General features: G+C 48.2%; 1 protein-coding gene across 2 annotated transcripts in view; it reads right to left on the reverse strand.

Annotated features, from left to right (window-relative positions):
- Positions 1 to 22281, reverse strand: part of Pkd1l2 (polycystin 1 like 2) — a 90280-nt gene that overhangs the window by 54624 nt on the left and 13375 nt on the right. For both annotated transcript variants that reach the window (XM_028875694.2, XM_028875695.2), the window contains exons 6-17: positions 21303 to 21532; positions 18224 to 18628; positions 17591 to 17668; positions 16744 to 16793; positions 11675 to 11792; positions 9498 to 9705; positions 8369 to 8489; positions 7400 to 7541; positions 6198 to 6374; positions 3237 to 3382; positions 2437 to 2628; positions 1351 to 1482 (exon numbers count right to left, since the gene is read on the reverse strand). In XM_028875694.2, the coding sequence (XP_028731527.1) occupies positions 1351 to 1482; positions 2437 to 2628; positions 3237 to 3382; positions 6198 to 6374; positions 7400 to 7541; positions 8369 to 8489; positions 9498 to 9705; positions 11675 to 11792; positions 16744 to 16793; positions 17591 to 17668; positions 18224 to 18628; positions 21303 to 21532 (1999 nt within the window). The remainder of the gene's footprint in view (positions 1 to 1350; positions 1483 to 2436; positions 2629 to 3236; positions 3383 to 6197; positions 6375 to 7399; positions 7542 to 8368; positions 8490 to 9497; positions 9706 to 11674; positions 11793 to 16743; positions 16794 to 17590; positions 17669 to 18223; positions 18629 to 21302; positions 21533 to 22281) is intronic.

Raw genomic sequence — 22281 nt, forward strand, 5'->3', positions numbered from 1 at the left:
GGTCCATGTGTGAGTGAGTTCAACACTGGCACACAGGCATTCAAGAAGCATTTGTAGAATTATTAAATTAATGTAAGCACAAATGCACAGAAGTGGGTAGTGGGGGATGTCTAGAGGGGTGTGTTTAGGCAGGTGTGCATAAAACAGACAAATGAGCAGATGAGGTAGGCACAGGAAGTGTCTCATCAACAGCACAGGGCCCTGGAATAGTTCCAACTGCTGTGGGATGTCTTTCTGCACACTGTGAATGTGTGTTGCTCTCATTGGTTGATAATAAAGCAGTTTGGCCAATGGCAAGGCAAGATAAGGTTAGGTGGTACAATCAAACTAAGGATGGAGATGAAGAAGGGTGGAGTTGGGGCAGATGCCAGCCAGCCACTAAGGAAGCGAGACATGTAGAAAATGAGGTAACAAGCATGAGGCAAAGCATAGATAAGAAATATGGGTTCATTTAAATGTAAGAACTAGTAATAAGCCCGAGCCATTGGCCAAGCATTTATAATTAATATAAGCCTCTATATGGTAATTTGGGAAGCAACTGCCGGGTATAACTGGGCATATGGGACAGAAAGCTCTACATCCGGTTACATCTATCCTTGCTGACTTCAGGCCAGGAGATCTGTGAGGATAGCACCCCCCAACCCCAGGCAGAGCAGCTGGGCAGGACCAGGGCACTTCTCCCTCTCCATGACTTTGTGACTTCATTTTGACCCTGGGCTGCCATATTCTGGGAACATGGTCCTTGGCTATGATTCTTCAGGAAGATGATCCTGAAGCAAAAGTATGAGTGTGAGTCATTGGTTTGAAGGTGAATCCAGGGAACATTCTAAGGGAGTGGGGAGGTGAGAGAGGGAAGGGTCAGAGGTCAATGCAGAAGGTACAAGCCTGTTACCTGGAACTCAGTCCTGCTCAGGGCTTCCTCACCAAGAGTGTCTGGGAGCTGAGGTACTTGTGCCCCATCCCCTGTCACGTGAGCAGGTGGGGAAGCTTGGGGATCAGGGAGACCCCAGGCTAGAAAGGTGGGAGCCAGCAGCTGTGAGTTAGGCTAACACACAGTGGGTCAGCAGCAATATCTGGACACACAGTTGGGACCCAAGATGAACAGGATCCAGAACTCCCTCTGGTGCCCACCAGTGAGCAGTAAGCATACAGGCCATAAACTCAGAGAGAGGCACTGGGATCTGTCATGGACCCATGAAGGACTCTAGGAAAGAAGATGGCAGAAGTCTTGTAGCCCCAGGACAGCACCATAACTGAGGGACTTCTTTGATCTATACCCTAATGGGTTGCCACCCCCACAGCATGGAGGAATGTGTGCTGAGGCCTGGATCAGCCAGCGGAAATTCTTACCTGGGCCACAGGGGTGAGCTCCTCGCTGCAGTGAGTCACTTCTCTCAGAGCCTCAGCCAAACCCTGCACCCTCTGCATGCTCTCCAGGCCAGTGGCGAGCACGGACAGTGATCTCAGCACGAGCTCTCGGACCTTGGCACAGAGGGAGAAAGGCCAAGAAAGGACCTATATTTCAAAGCCTCTGTGAAGGCCTTGCAGGAGAATTGGGGGTCTTAGGAATGACTGGGCTCATCCGGGCTCTGTAGACCTGGATATATATGGCAGACAGGAAAATGGCCAAAAGATACCCACATCTGGGTCTTGGAAACCTGTGACCATATTGCCTCACAGAAAGAAAGGAAAGGTAATTTGACAAAGTCATTCTGAAGATAGAGTTCAGCTCGGTGCCTTCCCATGGGGAGATCCTTCAGCAGTTATGAGTGGGAGCGCTGTAATTGCAAGGGTCTCCATAAGAGAGTGGTGGGAACACTGAGGAAGGAGACGGGTGATGAGTGCAGAGATGGGGAGAGGATATGTGGAGAGGAGAGGGTTTCAAAAATCTGGGAAGGGGGTGCTGAGGTGCTGGCTCAGTTAGTTAAGTACTTAGAATGCAAGAATGAGGATCCATCCCCAAAGCCTATAAATACACACACACACACACACACACACACACACACACACACACACACACACACACACAGAGAGAAAAGGGGGGGGTAGGAGCCCAGGACTGATGATGACCTAGAAGCTGGAAAAACTAAGAAGTAGATTCTCCCCTACAGCCTCCAGAGAGTTCTCAGCCTTGCCTAGGCAGCCTGATGTCTTTCTTCCTCTGGTCCTTGGCTTTGTCATCTTCAGTGTGAGGGAGCTGGAGTGAGGCTCTCCAATTCCCTTCAGCTTCCAGAAAGCTGTGACTCCACGGTGTTGGGCAGAGAAAGTGGGTTACCAACAAAGAAGATATGTTCTTCATTTTATGCCACTGATTGGAAAGAACTAAAGCCAAGAGTGACAGTGACCACCGGGAGACATTCAAGGCTTCTCTGATTCACGAGCACTGCCCCAGCCCAAGAAGCCGCATGCAGATTTTAAAGGACCCTCTTCACGAACCTCCCACTTGATATCTGTTCTAAGTTGCCCAGAGCCTGGGCTCTGGTCCTCCTGATTAAGTTCAGAGGACACAGCCTTGGCAAATAGGAGAAGCTGTTCATGGCCATGCTCATCTTGCAGAGCTGCGGTGATTCTCTCTGACACAATAGCTTGGAATGTCACGTTGTCACCACCTGTGTTACCATGTCCCACCTGCCAAAGAAACCAGAAATGGGCGCAGTGATCTTTGTTCAAGAAGCTGGCTCCTAAGCCATGGGTCTGGGAGCAGAGCAGGCCTAGAAGAAGAGCTCGCTGGCCCTTCCTGAGGCTGGAGGGCACCTGGACCCATTGGCACTAGGTAGCTGATAGCTTCCAACAGCACATCTTGGGCAAACACCCCCCCCACCTTCAGCTGCCTTCCTTATCCCAGCCACCCCCCACCTGCACCTGCCTCCCAGCCAGGAACTTCTCTTGAGATCTCTCCAGGATCCCCGCTGGGTTCTGTTGGCTGAGCTCAGGCCTAGTTCATGCGTGAGTTCTTCTGTTTCAACTTGCCCCTGCTCCCAGGACCTCCCTATGCTCTGGCTACTAAATCATAAGACACACAAAGGTGGAGGCTGTATCCATGTGTCCACACGGCTGTCTCCTCAGCACTTGGCACATGGTGGATGGGTGCTCTGTAAATGTTTGTGGAAGGAATGAGTGAATAGGCTAGTCATCACCCATGCCCTCAGCTGCCTCCACATGCCTTGTAGTTCCTGAGGCTCAGCTGGGTGGAGACATTGCCCGGCACAGAAACACCAGCCATCACCATCACCCACCTTAACCGCCACTTGGGTCTGCTCTCTGTCTCCTGCCTGATTGGTGACAGAGATGACCACGGTCAAGACGAAACCATCCTTCTCTTTCCCAAGTGGTAAGTACAGAGCAGGGAGCGCTGGTTCAAGGCCACAGTGGAGGCAGGAACCTGGCCAAGCGGAAACGAAGCAATCAGGAGGGCAGAGCCAAGCTCCTTGTCACAGGGACAGAGAAACCCCAGCTACTGTAGGTGTGGCAGCCATTCTGGGAATCCACAGGTGGCTGTACCTTTTGAATCACTTCCCTAAAGTGTATGAAGAATTGAAGGACCTTCTCCCTATTTGCAAGTGGGTTTTTGTTTCTTATGGTGGTTAAACTAAAACATTTTTAAAGATTTATTTATATGAGTGCTCTGTCTGCATGTGCCTCTGCTTGCCAGATCCCATTATAGATGGTTGTGAGCCACCATGTGGTTGCTGAGAATTGAATTTAGGACCGCTGGAAGAGCGGCCAGTGCTCTTAACTGTTGAGTCACCTCTCCAGCCCAAGATTTATTTATTTTTATTTTATGTATATAGTTGTTTTGTCCACGTGTATATATGTGCACTACAGGCATGCCTGGTCCCTAAAGGGTCCAGAAGAAAATGATGAATCCCCTGGAACTGGAGCTACAAATGGTTGTGAACTACCATGTAGGTACTGGGAGTAGAACCTGGGTCCTCTGGAAGAGCAACACGTGCTCTTAACTGCTGAGCCGTCTCTGCAGCCCTGGGCTGGCTTGTTTGAGTTTTGATGTTTTTGTTTTCATAATATGGTAAATCAGATTACAACATGAAGAAAAAGAAGGTAGTGAGTGTGGGGAGAGAAAGAAAGAGCAAGAGGAAGAAGAGGAATAGTCCCCCAAAACTCCACCTAGCCCCTGAAAACTCTGCACCCCTTTAGGAGTCAGCAACGTGAGTTAGGTGGGTATGTTTTGTTTGTTCATTTTAATATTCATATGTGTGTATGTAATGTGTGTCTATGATGTGTGTATGTGTGTGATGTGTGTGTATATGTGTTTATACCTGTGTGCCACAGCACATGTATGGAGGACAGGGGATAACTTCATAGTGTTGGTTCTCTCCTACCACCATTAAGGTGGTGTGTCTGAGGATTAAACTCAAGTCCCAACAAGAGCAGCAAGCCCCTGTACCCACTGAGACACCGAGCCAGCCCAGTGTTTGTTGTTCATTGTTATTTGCTTGGGGTTTTTCATTGTTCTTGGTTTATTTTTTTCTGAGACAACGTCTCACTCTGTAGTCCAGCCTGGCCTAGAACCCACCATAGAGCCCCGGCTGGTCTTAAACTCACCACAGTCCTCCTGCCCTAGACTCTCAAGTGCTGGGACCGTGGACATGAGCCACCACCCTTGGCGTCGGTGTTGGTTTGGGGTTTGGTTTTACAGTGTGGGGATGGAGTCCAGGGCCTCCTATGTGTAAGCACTCCAGACAAGCACTCTCCTCTCCTGCAGCCCTTCACCCTGCCCACAGCACCTACAGAGAAGTTCCCAGTCTCTGTCTCCAGCAACACCCCCTGTGGTACATGCCATGGTTTACCAGATGTCTCTGCCACTAGACGTTGAAGATCATGAAGTTAAGGATTTTTCTCTGTCGTGTTCACGGGTACATACCTAGCACTCAGAACACAGCCTGCAGTTGGACATGTATCTGTTGTAATCGTAAGGGAATGGTTGAATATCTTTTGTTCCGTAAAGGAGACCCACACATCACGGGAGTCTCCAGTCACAGTGTAGTGTGCAGACGTTCATGAAGCTATTGGCTCACAACCGAACACTCACTGTTGTGCGGCCACACTTCCTTCTTGCTCACCTGTGTGAGATGGAGGCTGGAGACAAAGGGGGGAAAATCTGGCCTCTCCCTCTGGGTGCAGAGGGGAGGTGTTTGGGAATGAAGCCTACTTGCCTTGCTTGGGTTTTCTTTTTCTTTCCACACTCAGACCCAGTCATTGCCTTCTTAACAGCCCCGTGTTTGCCAATTCCTTGACAGGGCACCCCATGAACACTATACTCCCTAGAAGGGCTTACACCCACCTGTCCCTAGTCAAGGTACATTGTTTATGTTTGTGGTGTCTGGGGCAGGATATGGCAGAGTATGCCAGCTCCACTCATGGTGCCCCGGTTTGGATGGAAGTTTCACTTGGGCTAAGGCCCACATAGAGCTCATGTGGCAGTCCCCAAATGCTCAAGGCCACAGGGAGAACTAACAGCCACCAAAATGGAATAATAAATGGAGTGAGCTGCCCCAAGCCACACATATCTTCATATTCACTGCTGTTTTGGGTGTGGTTGTCATGACTGACGTGACTGACATTGTAGGTAGGGTATTTGATGGTCACCCTCTGTGAACCTTTGCAAAAAAAAATGTTCTTTGAGATTTGCTTGTCTTGGGACATTGTCATTCTCTGCTGCCACTTACAAATGGAGGTCAGTGAAAGTGTTGAAGCTTCTATGAACCAGATCGAGCTTTGTCTTTCAAGGTAGCTCTAGCTCCGGCCTTTCAAAGAGTCACAGTGCCTCTGCCTCCCTCCCCCTCTCCTTCTCTCTCTCTCTTCCCCTCCCCCCCCTCTCTCTCTCGTGTGTGTGTGTGTGTGTGTGTGTGTGTCTGTGTGTGTCTGTGTGTCTAGGACTATGACCTGGTATGTCCCTACCTGTTGGGTCTCTTCATCCATTAAACCCTTTCATATACCTTACCCTGGGACAGCCATTGTGTCCTCTGGGCTGGGGCAGATGCTGCTAGTGTATGCTGCCCTTCTGGTGTGATGACGAGGCCAGTGCTTTGGGGATGACCAAGGCTTAGGAGCCCCTCATCCTGTCAGCCTCCACCCATTCTAGAACATATTCTATTGCAGCAACCTGACGGGGACAGTCCCCGTTCCTGGAGAAGATGATCCTGGGGGCTGGGGGAAGAGCCATCTTTAGCTGGTACCTGACTGCAGACAGAAGCAGTACTCCAGCGGCCCTGGGGCTGTGGAGGCGGCGCAGAAGACAGCGAAGCTCGTCAATGTAGTACCCTCCTCCGGGACGATTGCACAGGCAGGCACCTCCGGTCGAGGTAGCATGCTGATCACATAGGTATCCTCCCCGTAGGCATGGCTGGTCAGTGCTGGGAAGTGAAGATTCATTGTGCTTAGGGGACAGTGTGTCCAAAAACATAACCCCTCTTCAGGATGACCTGGGGAGCTTGTTGGACAAAGATTTCTGGGCCTCTGCAGCCCCGAACCCTCTGACCTCTCTGGAGATTCTGGGGTAGGCCCCAAAATACTCATATCTAACAATTGTCTCCAATGCAAGGCTCTGGTGCTCGCTTTGAGAAAATGGGCAGAGAAGAGAGGAGAGACTCAGGCAGATGTGGAGCTGGAATTCTAGTTCTGCTATTCACTATCCGAGTGGCCTTGGACTTGACCCCTGTCTTCTGTAAGGTGGAGCCAACAACAACTTCCTTATAGCGACGTCATGAGCAGCTTACCCGGAAGCCATCTCTTCCCATCCTCACACCCTCAGCCATGAGCCCCGGTCTATCCTGCAGCAATGAGCCACCACACCTGCTTCAAAAAGAGCTCATGGCTGCCAGAGCTGAGCAAAGGAGAATCTCATTTGGTGACATGTAGCGTCTTGGCTTCACTCAGTTGGGAAGGCCTGAGGTAGAGCAGGAGCGCCTACTGAACCAGTGCCTCAGTTTGTCTGGCTGTGGGCGCCTTAGGGAATACAGAATCAACAGCCGGCCCAGGCGGCACCTGCCTGCAGCCCTAGCACTGAGGAAATGGAGAGTCAAAGGAAGTGTTCTTAGAAAGCATACAGTCTTTGTTTTGTGTCTCTCTGAGCACTGGGCTCATTTTCAGTGAGTAACTCTGACTTCTCCTGGTAGGACACACAGGTTGACTTAGGGTGGCCCTCTTGTCTCCATGGCACTCTGCCAACCATCGTTTGTGATAATAATTCCAGGGCAGGTATTTAGACCACCCCAGATTTACATGGGAGGGAGCTGAGACAACAACAGTCAATCGTTTGCCCAAAGTCTCCTAGGTAGAAAGCCCATACTCTGGCCCCATGCCAGGCCAAAGATCCTTATTTTAGCCTTTCTGAGTCCATCTTGTCTCTGTGACAAGAGATGAGGCGGCTGCTTCTCACCTGTGACCCGGATTCGAACAACAGGTCCCCAGGTCTGCAGGAAGCTGCTGTTCAGCAGCAACACGGAGGAATTGTGGTGAAGGAGGGTCAGTGAGCGTGGCCAAAATCCTCGGAGTCTGCAGGCATCAGGGAGGGGCTCAGCCTGCAAGGGAATAGCACTGAGGGCCTTAAAGTCTGTTGGGTAGGAACCTGGACATCCTTAGTCCCATGGCTTCCATCCCTGAGACTGATAGACTCTGATGAGTAAAGGCATTGCTGCTTCCTAGAAGGTCAGTAAATAGTCTGTTTCCAGCCTTGTATCTTGTCTGAGGTTAGGTTCCCAGAAAAAGAGTCTGAGGAAAAGTGTATGCAGATCACTTACAGAGGGGGGAGCCTGAGGCAACCGACCTATCCCTTCACTTGTAAGTTCCCCACAAAATAAACCTCCCTTTTAACTATGTGGAGTGGCCTTAATAATTTCATCAATAGAGGGAGGAGTCTGAGGAGCAGTATGTGAGGTCACTTATGGAGGGTGAACTCTCAGGGGAATCAGCAAGTAAACAGGGCAGAGAAGGGAGTGAGAGCAAGCAGTTTTAAGAAGCATCCTTCTCAGTGTGGCCCTGAGGGACCTCAACCATGTGAGGTATGCCACAGAAATGTCTTTGGGGCAAGGATGCTAGGCTGTTTGACTTTCCTGTTCATCAGTTGTAGGCCATCAGGCCCCTATGTAGCAGTTGAGGGATGCATGCATCCTGGCAGGGGGCTTTAGCTGAGGGCAACAGTGTCTGCCTCCCCCATAGACCTGGCTCCTTTGTATCCATTCACCTGTTAGAATTCCCTCAGGCCCTTCTGAAGCATGTCCCCAAATCTTCCTGACTCCCGCACTGGCTCCAAGTGGGGTTGGTCCACCCTGGCTCAGGACCTGGCCTGCAGCGTACGTCTGATCCTCTCGGAGGAGACAGTTTCTCCTGAGTGGCTGTGGCATCTCACCTTCTCTGATGAGGTATCATCTAAGTACCAGCTGAACATGGCCATCGGGCTTTCATCTCCCACAGTAACTGTGAGCAGAACGTCTTGGTTGACTTTCACTGGCTGGCAGTTCTTCTCACAGCTGGAAGGTACAGAGAATAAAGAGAGAAAGCTCCCTCAGGCATCATGACCACTTGCCTAGTCTTTAAAGACCTGCAAAGAGGGTAGGATGTGGCCAAATGAAAGATGGACTAAAAGCCACCAATGTTCTAACCTAACCAGGACAGACCCTGGTCTGCAAGCAGGTGAAGAGAGTCAGGACATGACCAGATTCCCATGTCACTCTACTTGCAGTGATGTGGAGGAGGGGGTGGGGGCAGGACAGGGCCCTGGCTTCCAATCCCAATTCTGTCACTTAGGAAGGCTCTCCTTGTATGCGTCACTTAACCTCTAAGTCTTGGCTTCCCTAGCTGCAAAGGAAGCGGGGAAAGCCAAATAACTTCTGAGATTCTCTTCAGTGTTGATAAAGGTGGCAGATGGCACCATACAGTGAACGATGAGAGCAGTTCTGAGAGTGACATGTCACAACTCCTAGAGCACTTGTGAGCATGCCAGGCTCCGAGGACTTGCGGCATTGGTCCCAGCTCTCTCTCTACCTCTCCATGGCCTCCTCCATGGCCTCTGCATCAGCTCCTGCTTCCAGGATCCTGCCTTGTTTGAGTTCCTGTCCTGACTTCCTTTGATGATGAACAGTGCTGTGGAAGTGTCAGCCAGATAAACCCTTTCCTCCCCAACTTGTTCTTTGGTCGTGGTGTTTCATCACAGCAGTGGTGACCCTGACTAAGACAAGTAGCTTTCCCTAGAGACTCCGAGGTGAAAGACCTAAATCTGGCATGACCTGCAAGACCCTGCCTCACTCTTCCTCCTCTCTCCATATCCCTCCTCCAGGTCTCTGTTGAGTTCCACCTCCTATGGGAAGCCCTTTCTGGTTCCTGGATGAAGAAGTCATCACTGAACCTCTGCTGACTCTTCATGCTATTTATTGTTGATCCCCAGGTTGCCACCCCAATGGGAGCACAGGTGAGACCTGCCCTGCAGGTCCCACCCCTGAGTGGTGCTTGCTGATGAAGAACATGCCCACATGCCTCACCTGATTTGAGGCCCAAGGTCCAGCGGAGAAAACACATAGAGGCATTGTTCTGTCTCTTTCTCCAGTTCCTGGCCCCTCAGGACGGCCAAGTGCAGGGTGACAGCCGAGTTGAGCGGTGGCAGACAGGAGGTGTGGAGCGCCAGCATCCTTTGGTCTGTGTGGAGCAGTTGCCTCTCCACACAGTCGCTCCACTGAGCCCAGCAGCGTCCTGAGAGAGATGGGCAGACACCTGTGCACAGCATCCCTGAACCCGACACACCGTGGACTTTCTGGTTGAGCGAGGGTTTTTGTGGGTGGTGGTTTGGTTTTGTTGAGACAGGATCTGGCTGCACAGCCTGAGCTAGCTTCAACCAGATCATCTTCCTGCTCCTGCCTCCTGGGTGCTAGGGTTACAGGGCTTGAGCCACCATGCCCAACCTCCAGTTATCCCATTTTATTTTGGTTTTGGGGTGTGTGTACACGTGCATACATACGTGTGTATGTACGCGCACGCACCTGCACATGTGCATGGGCACACATGTCATGGGTGCATGTAGAGGGCAGAGGACCACTTGAAGGAGTCCATTTTCCCCTCCACTGTGTGGGTTCCAGGGATTGAACTTGGGTTGTTAGGCTTGGCAGCATGTGCTTTTACCTGCTGAGCCATCTCACAAGCCCCAATTACTCCATTTTTAGAAATTTTAGTTGTAAAAGTAGCCACAGAAGATGAAGACTGGCAGGGTTGTTTATCAGAGCAGAGAAGTAAAAAACCCAAATGTCAACAACGACTACACTGTGACCCGGCTCTCTGCTGTGCTACAATTATGAAATCAGGATGGACAGGGAGATACTGCGGTGTTAAGATGAGCTGACTCAGCAACTAAGAGCACTGGCTGCTCTTGCAGAGGACCCAGGTTCAATTCCCAGCACCCACATGGCAGCTCATAACTGTCTGTAACTCCAGGTCCAAGAGATCCAACATCCTCTTTTGACCTCTGTGGGCACCAGGCACACATATGGTGCACATACATGCATACAGGCAAAAGACATACACAATTTTTTTTTTTAAACATGCAGAGGATTATTGTTGTTGTTTGGGATTTTCAAGCCAGGGTCTCATATAGAACCAACTGACCTCGAATCCATGTATAGTTGAACTTGAACTCCTGAGCCTCCATCTTCTACCTCCCAAGTGCTCAGGACGTGTGATTCAACGAAAAGCAAAACAAAACAAAAAAAGACAGCAGCAACGCTCACAGCATTTTATTTCTAAAAGGAGTGTGTAGCTAGGGTACAGCCCTATAAAAGGGAGACACCTCCTTTTGGAAGTATGTGCTACCATCTTTGAAGAAAGGTGCCTGGACTCTCCCTGGTGAGGTGTGTGTGTGTGTGTGTGTGTGTGTGTGTGTCTGGTGTATGTGTGTGAGGTATGTTATGCTGTGTGTATGTGTGGTGTATGTATGTGTTTATGTTCTTTTTTTTTTTTTTTTTTTTTTTGGTTTTTTGAGGTAGGGATTCTCTGTGTAGCTTTGCACCTTTCCTGGATCTTGCTCTGTAGACCAGGCTGGCCTCAAACTCACAGAGATCCACCTGGCTCTGCCTTCCGTGTGCTGGGATTAAAGGTGTGTGCCACCACCGCCCGGCGTGTTTATGTATTTTTATGTGTGTGTGTGGAATATTTGTATGTGTGAGGTAAGTTATGCTGTGTGTGTGTGGTGCATATGTGTGTCTATGTATTTGTATGTGTGTGTGGAATGTTTATGTGTGTGGTAAGTAATGCTCTGTGTGTGTATGGGTGGTGTATGTGTGTGTGTGGAATGTGTATGTGTGGTGCACATGTGTGTGCTTATGGTGCTGTGTGTTAGGAGGGAATGACCCTCTCAGAGGGGGACTATCTGGTAATGGACCTTTTCTGGACTTGCCAGTGCATGGTGTCAATTAACAAAGCAGAATGGCTTTTTATGTTTTGTTACTTTTTTAAATCTCCCCCTGCCCCTGTCCTCCGTGTTCAGGGCCACCAACCCTCCTTGGTTTGCTGTTACTCTTCCACACCCATTGCTGTGGTTTACGCTCTGGCACACACAGGTGGACAGTGTCAGCCATGAATCGTGTCAGATGAAGACGAGAACAGGCAAACCCGACAATACTCACTCATCAGTGATGGGGGAGGGGATCAGGATCAGGTTTACACCACCTACCACAGGACCAGTGGAAGCCCAAGTCTGGGTCGTCATCTGGCCAGCCCAGCGTGACTTCTGTGAAAGGGTCCACGTACAGTTCAGGCTCAATAAACACCTTCACGTCCCCTGTGTCTCCCTGCAGAGGAAGTGACCACCGGTGAGACAACACTGTTCAGCTTCACTGTAGAGTCCTGCCAACCTACCCTCCCCCCAGAGCAGTGTGTGCTGACAGTGGCCGCAGGGTGAGGCTCAGAGCAGAGAACGTTCTGGATGGTCCTCTGCTCTGGGGTTTCCCTCAGGAGCATGGAAAGCCTTCCTAAGACTCACTGGGTAGCTTTACCTCCAGTGTAGGCTTAGGACTCACTGTGCAGTCAACTGCATGGACAGAAGCCATTCTGAGCCAGGCCCTGTGCTGGTGACTGGAGACATGAGAGACCCAACTGTTGCCCTTAAGGTAGATAGGAAAGACAGCGACATTAATGGTCACTTAAAACTCAAGGCACTACCTGTGCTTGATTAGAGGGTATTCACTTAGAGGAAGCAGGAGGATGTGGAAGATGGAGGCCGTCAGTTAAGAATCCCTTGAGGGGCTTGGGGAGAGATGGCGCAGTTTGTAAGGCCTTTGCTTTGCAAGTGTGTTGACCTGAATTCAACTCCCAAACCCACTGAGGGCAGCAACATGTGCTTGTAATACCAGCCTTGGAGAGATGAGACAAATGGATCTCTGAGGCTCACTGGATAAGCATCTATCTGTATGTGGTTTATTTTGGAGCTGTGTGACAGGCCCCCCAAAAGAGTAAAGAGTAAAAAAACCAAAACCAACATTTTGGCATACCAACATGGGGCTCATATTTCCATGTTGGACCTGATAAAGTTGAAAAAAAAAATTTCTTTTTAAGAAAAAGGACATGGCTCCTTTAAGAGGCACTGCTGTTCAGCCTGCAGGGCAGCACTGAATAAAAGAACAGCAAGTTAAATAGAAACCACTTGTGGCAGTCCAGGTACCAGCTTCCTACAGCTAGGAAGGTTGAAAGCAGTTCCAACTGGGCCCAAGCTTTAGGCTTGGCTTTCATGACCCAAGAAGTGAAAAGCAGGCTGGGCGGTGGTGGTGCACACCTTTCATCCCAACACTCAGGAGGCAGAAGAAGGCGGATCTCTGTGAGTTCAAGGCCAGCCTGATCTACAAAGCGAGTTCCAGGATAGGCACAAAGTTACACAGAAAAACCCTGTCTTGAAAAAACAAACAAACAAACAAACAAAAAGAAGTGAAACACAGGCAGAGCCAGCCAAGAGCCACATAGAGGATCTAGGTGTAGCTTAGCAGTCTAAAATTTGCTACTGTGGTCAAAACAGGCTAAAAGATACACAGTAAAAGAGGTTCAGAAGGAAAAACCTCTAAATAGGTTACAGTGTGTTTAATAATGTGCATAGGCTTGAGAAAAGAAAAAGGGTATAGTCATGGAAAAAATGAATATTTAAAAAATTAAGTCTTTAAAGAGAGAAATAAAGTAATATAAAAAAGAATAAGCCATGTAGAGATGGGAAATATACAGGGAGTCTGAATCCTATTTAGTATTGTGTTGATTTTAAATGTTTTTGAATGCTGACAAGCCGACAATATCTGCTAAGAGGCACAGGATTGTGAACTACACTGCTAAATTGAACCAATCTAGATATTTTAAGAATGCCTTAACTTTAAAATAGAAGTAAAAAAAAGTATTTGTCAAACCAAAAGTCAAAAATGCTTTGGAGAAGTGGTTTTGCTTTTGTTTCCACAGGAAACAAGAGGCTGTGGATTCATTTCCAGATTAATATGGGTCAAGTTTGATCAAAGGAGGCCTCCTGAATCTTGACAGGTGATATCTATCAACAAAGATTATAGCTGGTCTCCCCAGGACTTGGCCATTATCTCAAATATTCTCAGGGACCCTAAAGATGCCTTTGTCCACAGACAGCAGGAAGCAGTTTGGAGAACATGGCACCCACATCCAAGAGGGGTGTGGAAGGCTTTTGCTTAATTGGTGGCTTATGGATGTTTGTTATAATTTAGGGGAATATAGGAATATAGGAAAAAAGACAACTATTAATATCAGATATTTGCATTGGCATGGATTTTGGAATATTGATACAAACTTAAACTTAATTTTGTTACACAGCATATATGTTTCTACTCTTGAGGTATTGTGTTTATGCAGTTCATTTAAAAATGCAATGTATAATAAAAATTAAGTTAGTAGTAAATCTATAATAATCAAACTTGTAGTCATATTAGATATGTTTTTTAGGTTATTTAGGTATATTTTAGATAGATAGATGGTCTTCAAACACTTCAAAGACCTATAGAATATGACCTTTAAAATGTTTTGCTAATCTAAGTTTTTTTGTGACAATGAGACACATCTGCTCCTGGAAGCACCAATTTACTTCAGAGATGATTGGCATCAAAGAAACTCCTTATAAAGTTTGCTTACATTAAGGCAAGGTTAGCCACTGGGCAAAGAAACTGCTTTTTCCCTTTGACTGCTGACAAAGTGCTGCACAGACTGAACATGCAGGACACACAGAAAAAAGACTGTTGAACTTTTCCAAAACAAGCCAGGACAGTACTTCAAAATTCCTGCTTCACAGAAGAGTCTGCCAGACATTCTGCAGGACACAGAAGAAAGCAACTGACAAACTTTGTCAGTACAAGGTAGGACAGTGTTTCAAATTTCCTGCTTCACTGAAAAGTCTGCTGGATACTCTGGGCCTGTAGGCTGAAGATGGATGCCTCAACATTGCAGAGGAACTTTGGGTGACTTTCCAGGTAGCCAAATGTCTCTGTTGTTGGATAATGTTACATCCTTCTGGGTCTTTGATGGAGTTCAAAACTAGATAGTTATAGAAGCAATTTTCCTTAGTTATGATAGAAAGTAAATTAGATGTAAAACTTTGGATTCACTAAGATAAGATAGATAATGCATTATTTTCTCTGAATATACAGACTACAAATGGACAGAATATTGTAAATGTAATTCTTACTTGATAACTGTTTTTGTCATGTATGGTTTTACTATGTTAGAGTGAAAAAATTTTTATTTAGACAAAAAGGGGGAAATGCTGTAGAATATTATTTTAAGGTATGTTACATTTGTTTGTAGTGTGGAATATTGGTTTAATGATGCAAAGATGTGTTGCATTCTTTTCTGTTGCATTTTTTTTAATTCTGTGAAGCTGTGTTGCTTTGCCTGTCTTAAACACCTGATGGTCTAATAAAGAGATGAATGGCCATTAGTGAGGCAGGAGAAAGGATAAGCAGGGCTGGCAGGTAGAGAGAATAAATAAAAGGAGAAATCTGGGAGGAGAGAATAAGGAGTGAGAGAAAGAGGAAGACCCAGGGGCCAGCCACCCAGCTATACAACCAGCAACCAAGTAAGAAAGAAAGATGTACAGAAATGGAAAAAGGTAAAAGCCCAGAGGCAAAAGGTAGATGGGCGAATTTAAGTTAAGAAAAGCAGACAAGAAACAAGCTAAGCTAAGGACGGGCATTTATAATTAAGAATAAGCCTCCATGTGTGATTTATTTGGGAGCTGGGTGGTGGACCCCCTAAAAGAGCAAAAACAACTAACAAGACAGAGTGGGTCATGAGCCTGTGTCCTCCAGCCATGTTCTAAGTCTCTGTCTCACTGAGGACTTGTTAGCATCTGACTCTCCCTGGACAGAGCCAGGGAAGCTGCCTTTGGGATGGTCTCCCAGAAGCACAGAAAGGAAGAGGAGAGAGGGCTGGCTAGGCAACAGTGGAGAACGTGTCAGTCCTGGGAGAGGAATCAGAGTCCCAAGGTGAATTCTGGGAGTAATTGCTGATAGGGCCTGTTAAACGACCTAGCTATGGGTCCTCTTGTTCACATCTTGACCCAGAATAACACAAGGCTACAGTGAAACTCAACCTCTGCTGGGCTGTGCATGCCGTGAGTGTGTGGAGGTCTGAGGACACCTCAGGTGTCAGTCCTGGCCTTCCACTTTGTTTGGGACCCAGGCTCTTAACCTCCTCTGCACAGACCTGGCTGACTGGCTTTTGTCCTCCCAGGAATTCTCCTGTCTCCACTTTCCATCTTGTAAGAGCACCGGGATTTCAGGTGCTTGCTATCATGTCCCGCTTACACCGTGTAGTAAGAGCCTTACCCACTGAGCCACCCACCCTCTCCGTCCTCATGTCTCCTCGGAGCACATCTGTGAGACCACACTCTGACCGTTGCCATCAGCACACCCGAGGGGTTCTTGGTAGACACACAATTCTCAGTTTCTTCCTTCTTCTCCTCTGTCTATCTCTGAGCTTCACGAAGGCAGAGAGAGCACAATCCGCCTTTCCCACATCACACCCTCAGCCCCTAATGCCAATCCCTGAACACTGTAAATGCACAGTAGGTCTTTGTTATTCGGTAAACACACGCATCAACAGTGTCAGGGGGAAGGATCTGAAGACTCTGGCATAAACACTGACGAACACAAGCCTGTTGCAAAATAAGTGCTAACAGCTATGAATTTCCCTCAGAGTACTGCTTCAGCCACAGCCACAGACGTGGATCCACTGTATCGCCATTATAATTTTAGTTAGAAATAGTTTCTAGGGGCTGGAGAGATGGCTCAGAGGTTAAGAGTACTGACTGGTCTTCCAGAGGTCCTGAGTTCAATTCCCAGCTACCACATGGTGGCTCACAACCATCTGTAATGAGGTCTGGTGCCCTCTTCTGGAGTGCAGGCACACCTGCAGGCATATGTGCAGGCAGAACACTGTATGCATAATAAATAAATAAATCTTAAAAAAGAAATAGTTTCTAATTTCCCCTCTGGTTTCCTATTTCACCTATTTTTTTTTTTTAACAGAAGTGTGCTACTTACTTCCTAAGGCCTACCTACATGACCCAGTGTCTTATTTTTTACAACCTAACCCTGTTGTAGTTAGAGAACACTCTTCTAGACCTCTTTCCAAATGGAAGAGAGCCTGGGAATTCCTGGGGGCACCCTGTCTCTATCCTAAACCCCAAACTGAAAGCAAAGCGGTTGGATGTCTTTTTCTTGTGAAGTTAAATGTTGTAAAGATGCTCACGTTCTTTGCTTCAGCGTTCATTCCAGGTGGTTCTTGGAGACCGGAAGGGGCTGTGAATGTGATGAGAACAAGCATTAAAGGTTGTTGGAGAATGTTGTGCATAGTTGTCCAAGGCAGAGTCCTGCAGGGATTGTGGCGCACACTCAAGGTCCCAGCTTGGGGTGGGGGTTGGGGGAGCAAGTCTAGACAACACAAGTAAGACCCCTCTCAAAAAAAAAAAAAAAAAAAAAAAAACTATGATAAACAAAGAGAAGATTGTGTTGAGCGTGCCCTGAGATGTCTTTGTAAATGGTTCCAGGAACGTGGAGAAACCCATTCGGGTGACAGACACACAGGTGACAAGGCTCGGCGGGTGAGAGATGTGTGGCTGCCTCACCTGGCTTTTGCATGAGTTCTGGGGCTCTGACCTCAGGTGCTCACACCGCCACATCAAGCTCCGACCCACTGAGTCACCTCCCCAGCCCTCGGCTGGGATATTTTTGTTATTGTTTTCACAGCACTAGGGGCGGGACCCAGGGCTTCTGTGAGCTAAAGAAGAATTCTACCACTGAGCCACACCCTCGGAGAGGTGTGAAGGCTTCAGCCCACTTCAGGCACTTCTCTACGTCCGAATGCCTGAGATACTATGAACATCATGTCTGAGCACTGCACGGTGCAGTTCAAGGAGTTCATCTGTGCACATTCGGTGCCGAACTTTTCTGGTACTTTCTGTGACTGTGTTTATAAAGCACCCAGAGGTTCTGAGACTGTGGAATGGACTCCAAGTTCAGAGTCCTGTCTTAAAGGCCCCTTGCTAGGCTCCAGGCAGGTTCAGTGCCCTGGACTCCTAAGTGTGGAAACACCTTGCCTGTGACTGTGACGCTCCCCATGTCCAAGCTCAAGTCTGAGAGAGCATTCCGCACATGCACGGTGACCAGAAAGTTGCCTGCAATGCAAAGGGAAAGAGTCACTGACATTGTCACACCTGTGCGACACAAGCGGAGACAGCTCTCCCTAGGTGTGCCTGTCTGACTGCCTGTGGCAGCCCTGGAATCGCTCAGCCTCTTACACACTTATGAGTCCTACGATATATCAGGCCTGGGCAAGGCTCTGGGAACACGCAGATGAAGGAACATGACACTTAATATACGTGTAGGTCCGAGGCGTCACACCATGACAAGGGTTGGCACTGAGAGGCGTCTGAGAGGGTAATAATGATGGATAAATATGATAAAAATGTATTGTCTGCATATATGATATTATCAAAGAATAATTAGAAAAGGAAACAATATAAATGACACGAGAAGTGTCCAGGCTGAGGGCCCCTGCAGACAGCTGCAAACTCTAAGGGCAGCAGACAGTATGTGTCCCCTTACTGAGGAGGGTCTCAGGCAGGGTCACCAGGTAAGCCATCGTTGTACCCAGGAGTCTGAAAAACTGATGCCACCAATTCAGAAATATAAAAAGGGGACCTGGAAGGGGAAGCTACCAACCCCAGTACCTTCAACAGGAATCGCCACGTGGTAGGTCCCAGATGACTGCCCACCACTCTCTTCCTTCTGGGAGAAGTTTGCATTGAGTCCTGCCACCTCCAAGGTCACCTCCTCCGGGGTGCCCCGAGCCACTGAGACATTGACCAACAGGTCGCACCCAAGCTCCACGTGGTCAGAAGCCCAGGAGGCCTGCAGCCCCGACAGCAGCTCCACCAAGTGGACAGTGATGTTTCCAGAGGGGGCGGAGGCAGTGCTGTTGCCAACAGCTCGGATGTTCAGGTGGTGCCTCCCAGGGCCCAGCAGCTCCTGGGTTTCTCTGTCCAGAGTCAGATTGTAAGGTCTCAAGCCATGCTCGGTGGTGAACTCAGCCAGAGTTATATTACCCGAAAGCACAGCGTAAGTCACCCCGGCTCCTAGGTGGGGTAAGGGAAATTTAGGAAGCCTGTTACCAACCATGCAGCCTAGCATGCTAAGATAGTTCAGACTGAGCTCTGATGTCAAATTCTGGGGTAGACATAAAGATATGGGTCCAAATAAATACCTAAAGATGGACACCCCCACCCTAAATGCTAACTGTAATTATTTCTGAATATTGACACAATAAGCGATTTTCTATTTTCTTTCTGGGTCCTCTCTATTTTTTGTTTGTTTGTTTTATTTTATTTATTTATTTTTTCCGAGATAGGCTCTCTCTGGATAGCCCTGGCTATCCCAGAACTCCCTCTGTAGAGCAGGCTGGCCCTGAACTCAGAAACCCACTTGCCTCTGCCCCCCCCTCGCCCCCAGTGCTGGGATTCAAGGGGTGATCCACCCCCCCCCCCAGCTCTGCTCATTTTTACTTTGTTTGTTTATTTGTTTTTGAGACAGGGTCTAATTTAGTCCAGGCTGGCATTGACCTCACCATGTAGCAGAAACTGGCCTTGAATTCTTGATTTTCCCGCCTGAACCTCTCAAATGTTAGGATTACAGGCAAGCACCACCATGCCCAGTTTATATGGTTCTGGACATCAAACCCAGCGTTTCTTAATTGGCAAGTATTCTACTGAGTGAGCTGCAGCCCCAGACCCCTCATTATTTATTTATACCCTTGAACCTAGACATTTATAACAAATGCTTAGGACATTTTGATGATAGAGACACTCCTGGGGTGGTCTGAAAAAGAGACATCTCTGGACAGACATTGGGATTTTGATGCATGAGAATGAACCTCAAGTCTTGTAAGCCAAAGCATGTGGAGGGGTTTCCTTCAACATCCACCGATGACCTCCTGGGACCGATCACTATGGAAGTCAACCTGTTCTCCACAAAGTGGGACCTTCCTTGCAGTCTGCAGATGATTGTCCTAGTTAGATGCCAAATATTGTTGTTGGCTGAAAATGTGATGTATGCAACCAAATGGTATTCTTTCCAGTAGATGCCATGCCGAATACATTTCTTGTTTGGATAATGATTGAAAAAAAGAGGGGAAAAAAGAGGAAGAGAAGGAAGAGGAAGTACTGGTGGTGGTGATCATTTGCTAATGTGGTTGTGGTAGTTTGAATGTAATTGGCCCCCATAAGTTCATATGGAGTGGCACTACTAGGAGATGTGGCTTTGTTGGGGTGGGTGTGGCCTTGTTGGAGGGAGTGCATCATTGTGGAGGTGGGCTTTGGGGTTCCCTATGCTCAAGATAACACCCAGTGTCTCAGTCAACTTCCTGTTGCCTGAAAGATGTAGGATTCCCAGCTACGTCCCCAGCACCAGCTACGTCCCCAGCACCATGTCTGCCTGCACATTGCCATGCTCCCCACCATGATGATAATGAACTGAACCTCTAAAACTTTAAGTGATCCCCCAATTAAATGTTTTACTTTATAAGAGTGGCCATGGTCATGGTGCCTCTTCACAGCAATAGAAACCCTAACTAAAACAGTGGTGATAATAATGGTGATAATAATGGTGGTGATGATCATTTGGTGATGGTGGTAGTGATAATATAAAGCCCTATAGGAGCAGGACCCTTAACTTTCATGTGTATTCCTGCCTCCCCCACACTGGGCAAAGACCTTACACACAATTATATTTGTAGGGTGACTAAATAAATCAATGAAGGATTATTTAATTTACCCCAGGCACACATATCAGCCATCATTAGGCAATAGACACACAAGAGCAGAAAGGAATCTCATGAGTGCTGTGTCAGAACCCATCATAATCCCATTAAGTCTCTGTCCAAGTGACGGAGGTCATACTGAGTTAGATCCTTCCTCATCTGATGATCATTACCACTACCATCACCATCACCACCATCATCATCACCATCATCATCATCATCATCATCTTAGCTCGGTGCTGCATAATTTAACAGGGCTCAGTTCAGATCTCTAACTGGACTGTGCTTGTGGGAAAATGCTGCTGTGGATAAGGCAGGAGGTCTCTGTGGACAGAAGAGGCCCTACTGAAAATATTGATGGAAACCATCCAAGTCCCAGCCAGTTAGGATGGATGTGCTGAGGAAGAGTGGATACCGTGGCAAACTAGAGCGATTTCTGTAATAATTAGAATGGATGCTGGGACCAATCAGTGTGGGAACCTTGACTAATCAAAGTAGATGTTGGAACCCATCAAAATGGCCTCTGGAGTAATTAGAAGACACTGTGTCCAATCAGAGCATGCCCTAGCCAGAACTGTTGAAAGGCTTGTAGCAGTGTGTACAGCTGAATATTGCCAGGCCTCCTGGCCGCAGGATGGTGCCACACTCGTTGCTAGCATTGCCTGTGGGAGAAGGGCTTGGGCCCAGCTGGCAACCCTCCCAGTCTTACCTCTTCCTATTGAAATCCCCCCAGAGGGGATGTGGACATGCAGAAAGAGCCTGGAGAAGGTGGAGGTTCTCACTGGCTCACTAACCTTCTGACCTGGGGCAAATTAACATGGAGTCTATCCTGAGTGGGCCATTATAGGACAGGCACCTAGGGCAGTGAAGACACCATGGGTGTTAAATATATGAACAGACGGTAGCTAAGACACTGAAGCTTCGAGTTAGCTAGACAGATTTGGAGGAGGCCGATCCTCCCGTTTGCCTCAACCGGCTCCATCCTGCAGACTCACCTCCCTCCAGATCCACCTGAATCCACAGAGGTTCCCCAAAGACAGCCTGACAGAGAAGGCTGGCTCCAGATCCAGAGAGGCCAGTGCACCCAGTGATCTGGAGCGTCTCCATCCTGTCTCGCAGCATCACTTGTTTCTGAGCAGTCACGTGCCACTCACTGGTAGTGCACTCAGCGAACACGGTGAACTCCCCAGGAGAGGTGAACTGGTGGGTCACGTTGCTGGACACACTGTGAGGGGCGAGGGGAAGACAAGCTTCAGCAGTCACACACGGACTCACAACTCCCATGCTCTGCAAGGACAAGTTGGGGGGGGTGTTGGGAGTGTTGCTGGGAAGGGAGGAGGGCTTGCCTAGCATGCATGAAGCTCTGAGTTTGATCTCCAACACTCCATTAACTGCGTGTGATAATGCACGTTTGTGGTCCCAGCACCCAGCAGGGGGAGGCAGAAGATCGGAAGGTCAAGGCCATCCTCTGCTACATAGTGATTTTGAGACCAGCCTCAACTGACACCCTGCTTTCTGTGTCAAGAGAAGTCACACCGTGACAACTCAGCGGCACCTCAGAAATAGAAATAGCATTGATCAGTCTTGGAAAATGTCAGCTGCCGTTCCTTTGAAAACAATTACTTATTTTATCGTTTAGTGTGCACGTGCGTGTGTGCGTGTGTGTGTGTGTGTGTGTGTGTGTGTGTGTGTGTGTGTGTGTCTATGTGGATGTGTGTGTATGCTCACCTGTGTGTACATGTGTGTGGAGGCTAGGGGTCAACCTTGGGTGACGTTCTTCAGGAGTCCAGTGAGTTCCAGGGATCTCTTGTCTCAGCCGCTCAGTCCTGGGATTACAGGTGCATGCCATCATGCCTGTCACTTTATGAGGACGCTAGGGACCAAACTCAGGTCCTCATGCTTACACTGCAAGATCTTTACTGGCTGAGCTGTCTCCCCAGACTCTGCAAGTCCTTTCAGCCTCCATCTCCTAGG

The sequence above is a fragment of the Peromyscus leucopus genome, chromosome 5 (assembly GCF_004664715.2).
Source record: "Peromyscus leucopus breed LL Stock chromosome 5, UCI_PerLeu_2.1, whole genome shotgun sequence".
NCBI lineage: Eukaryota > Metazoa > Chordata > Mammalia > Rodentia > Cricetidae > Peromyscus > Peromyscus leucopus.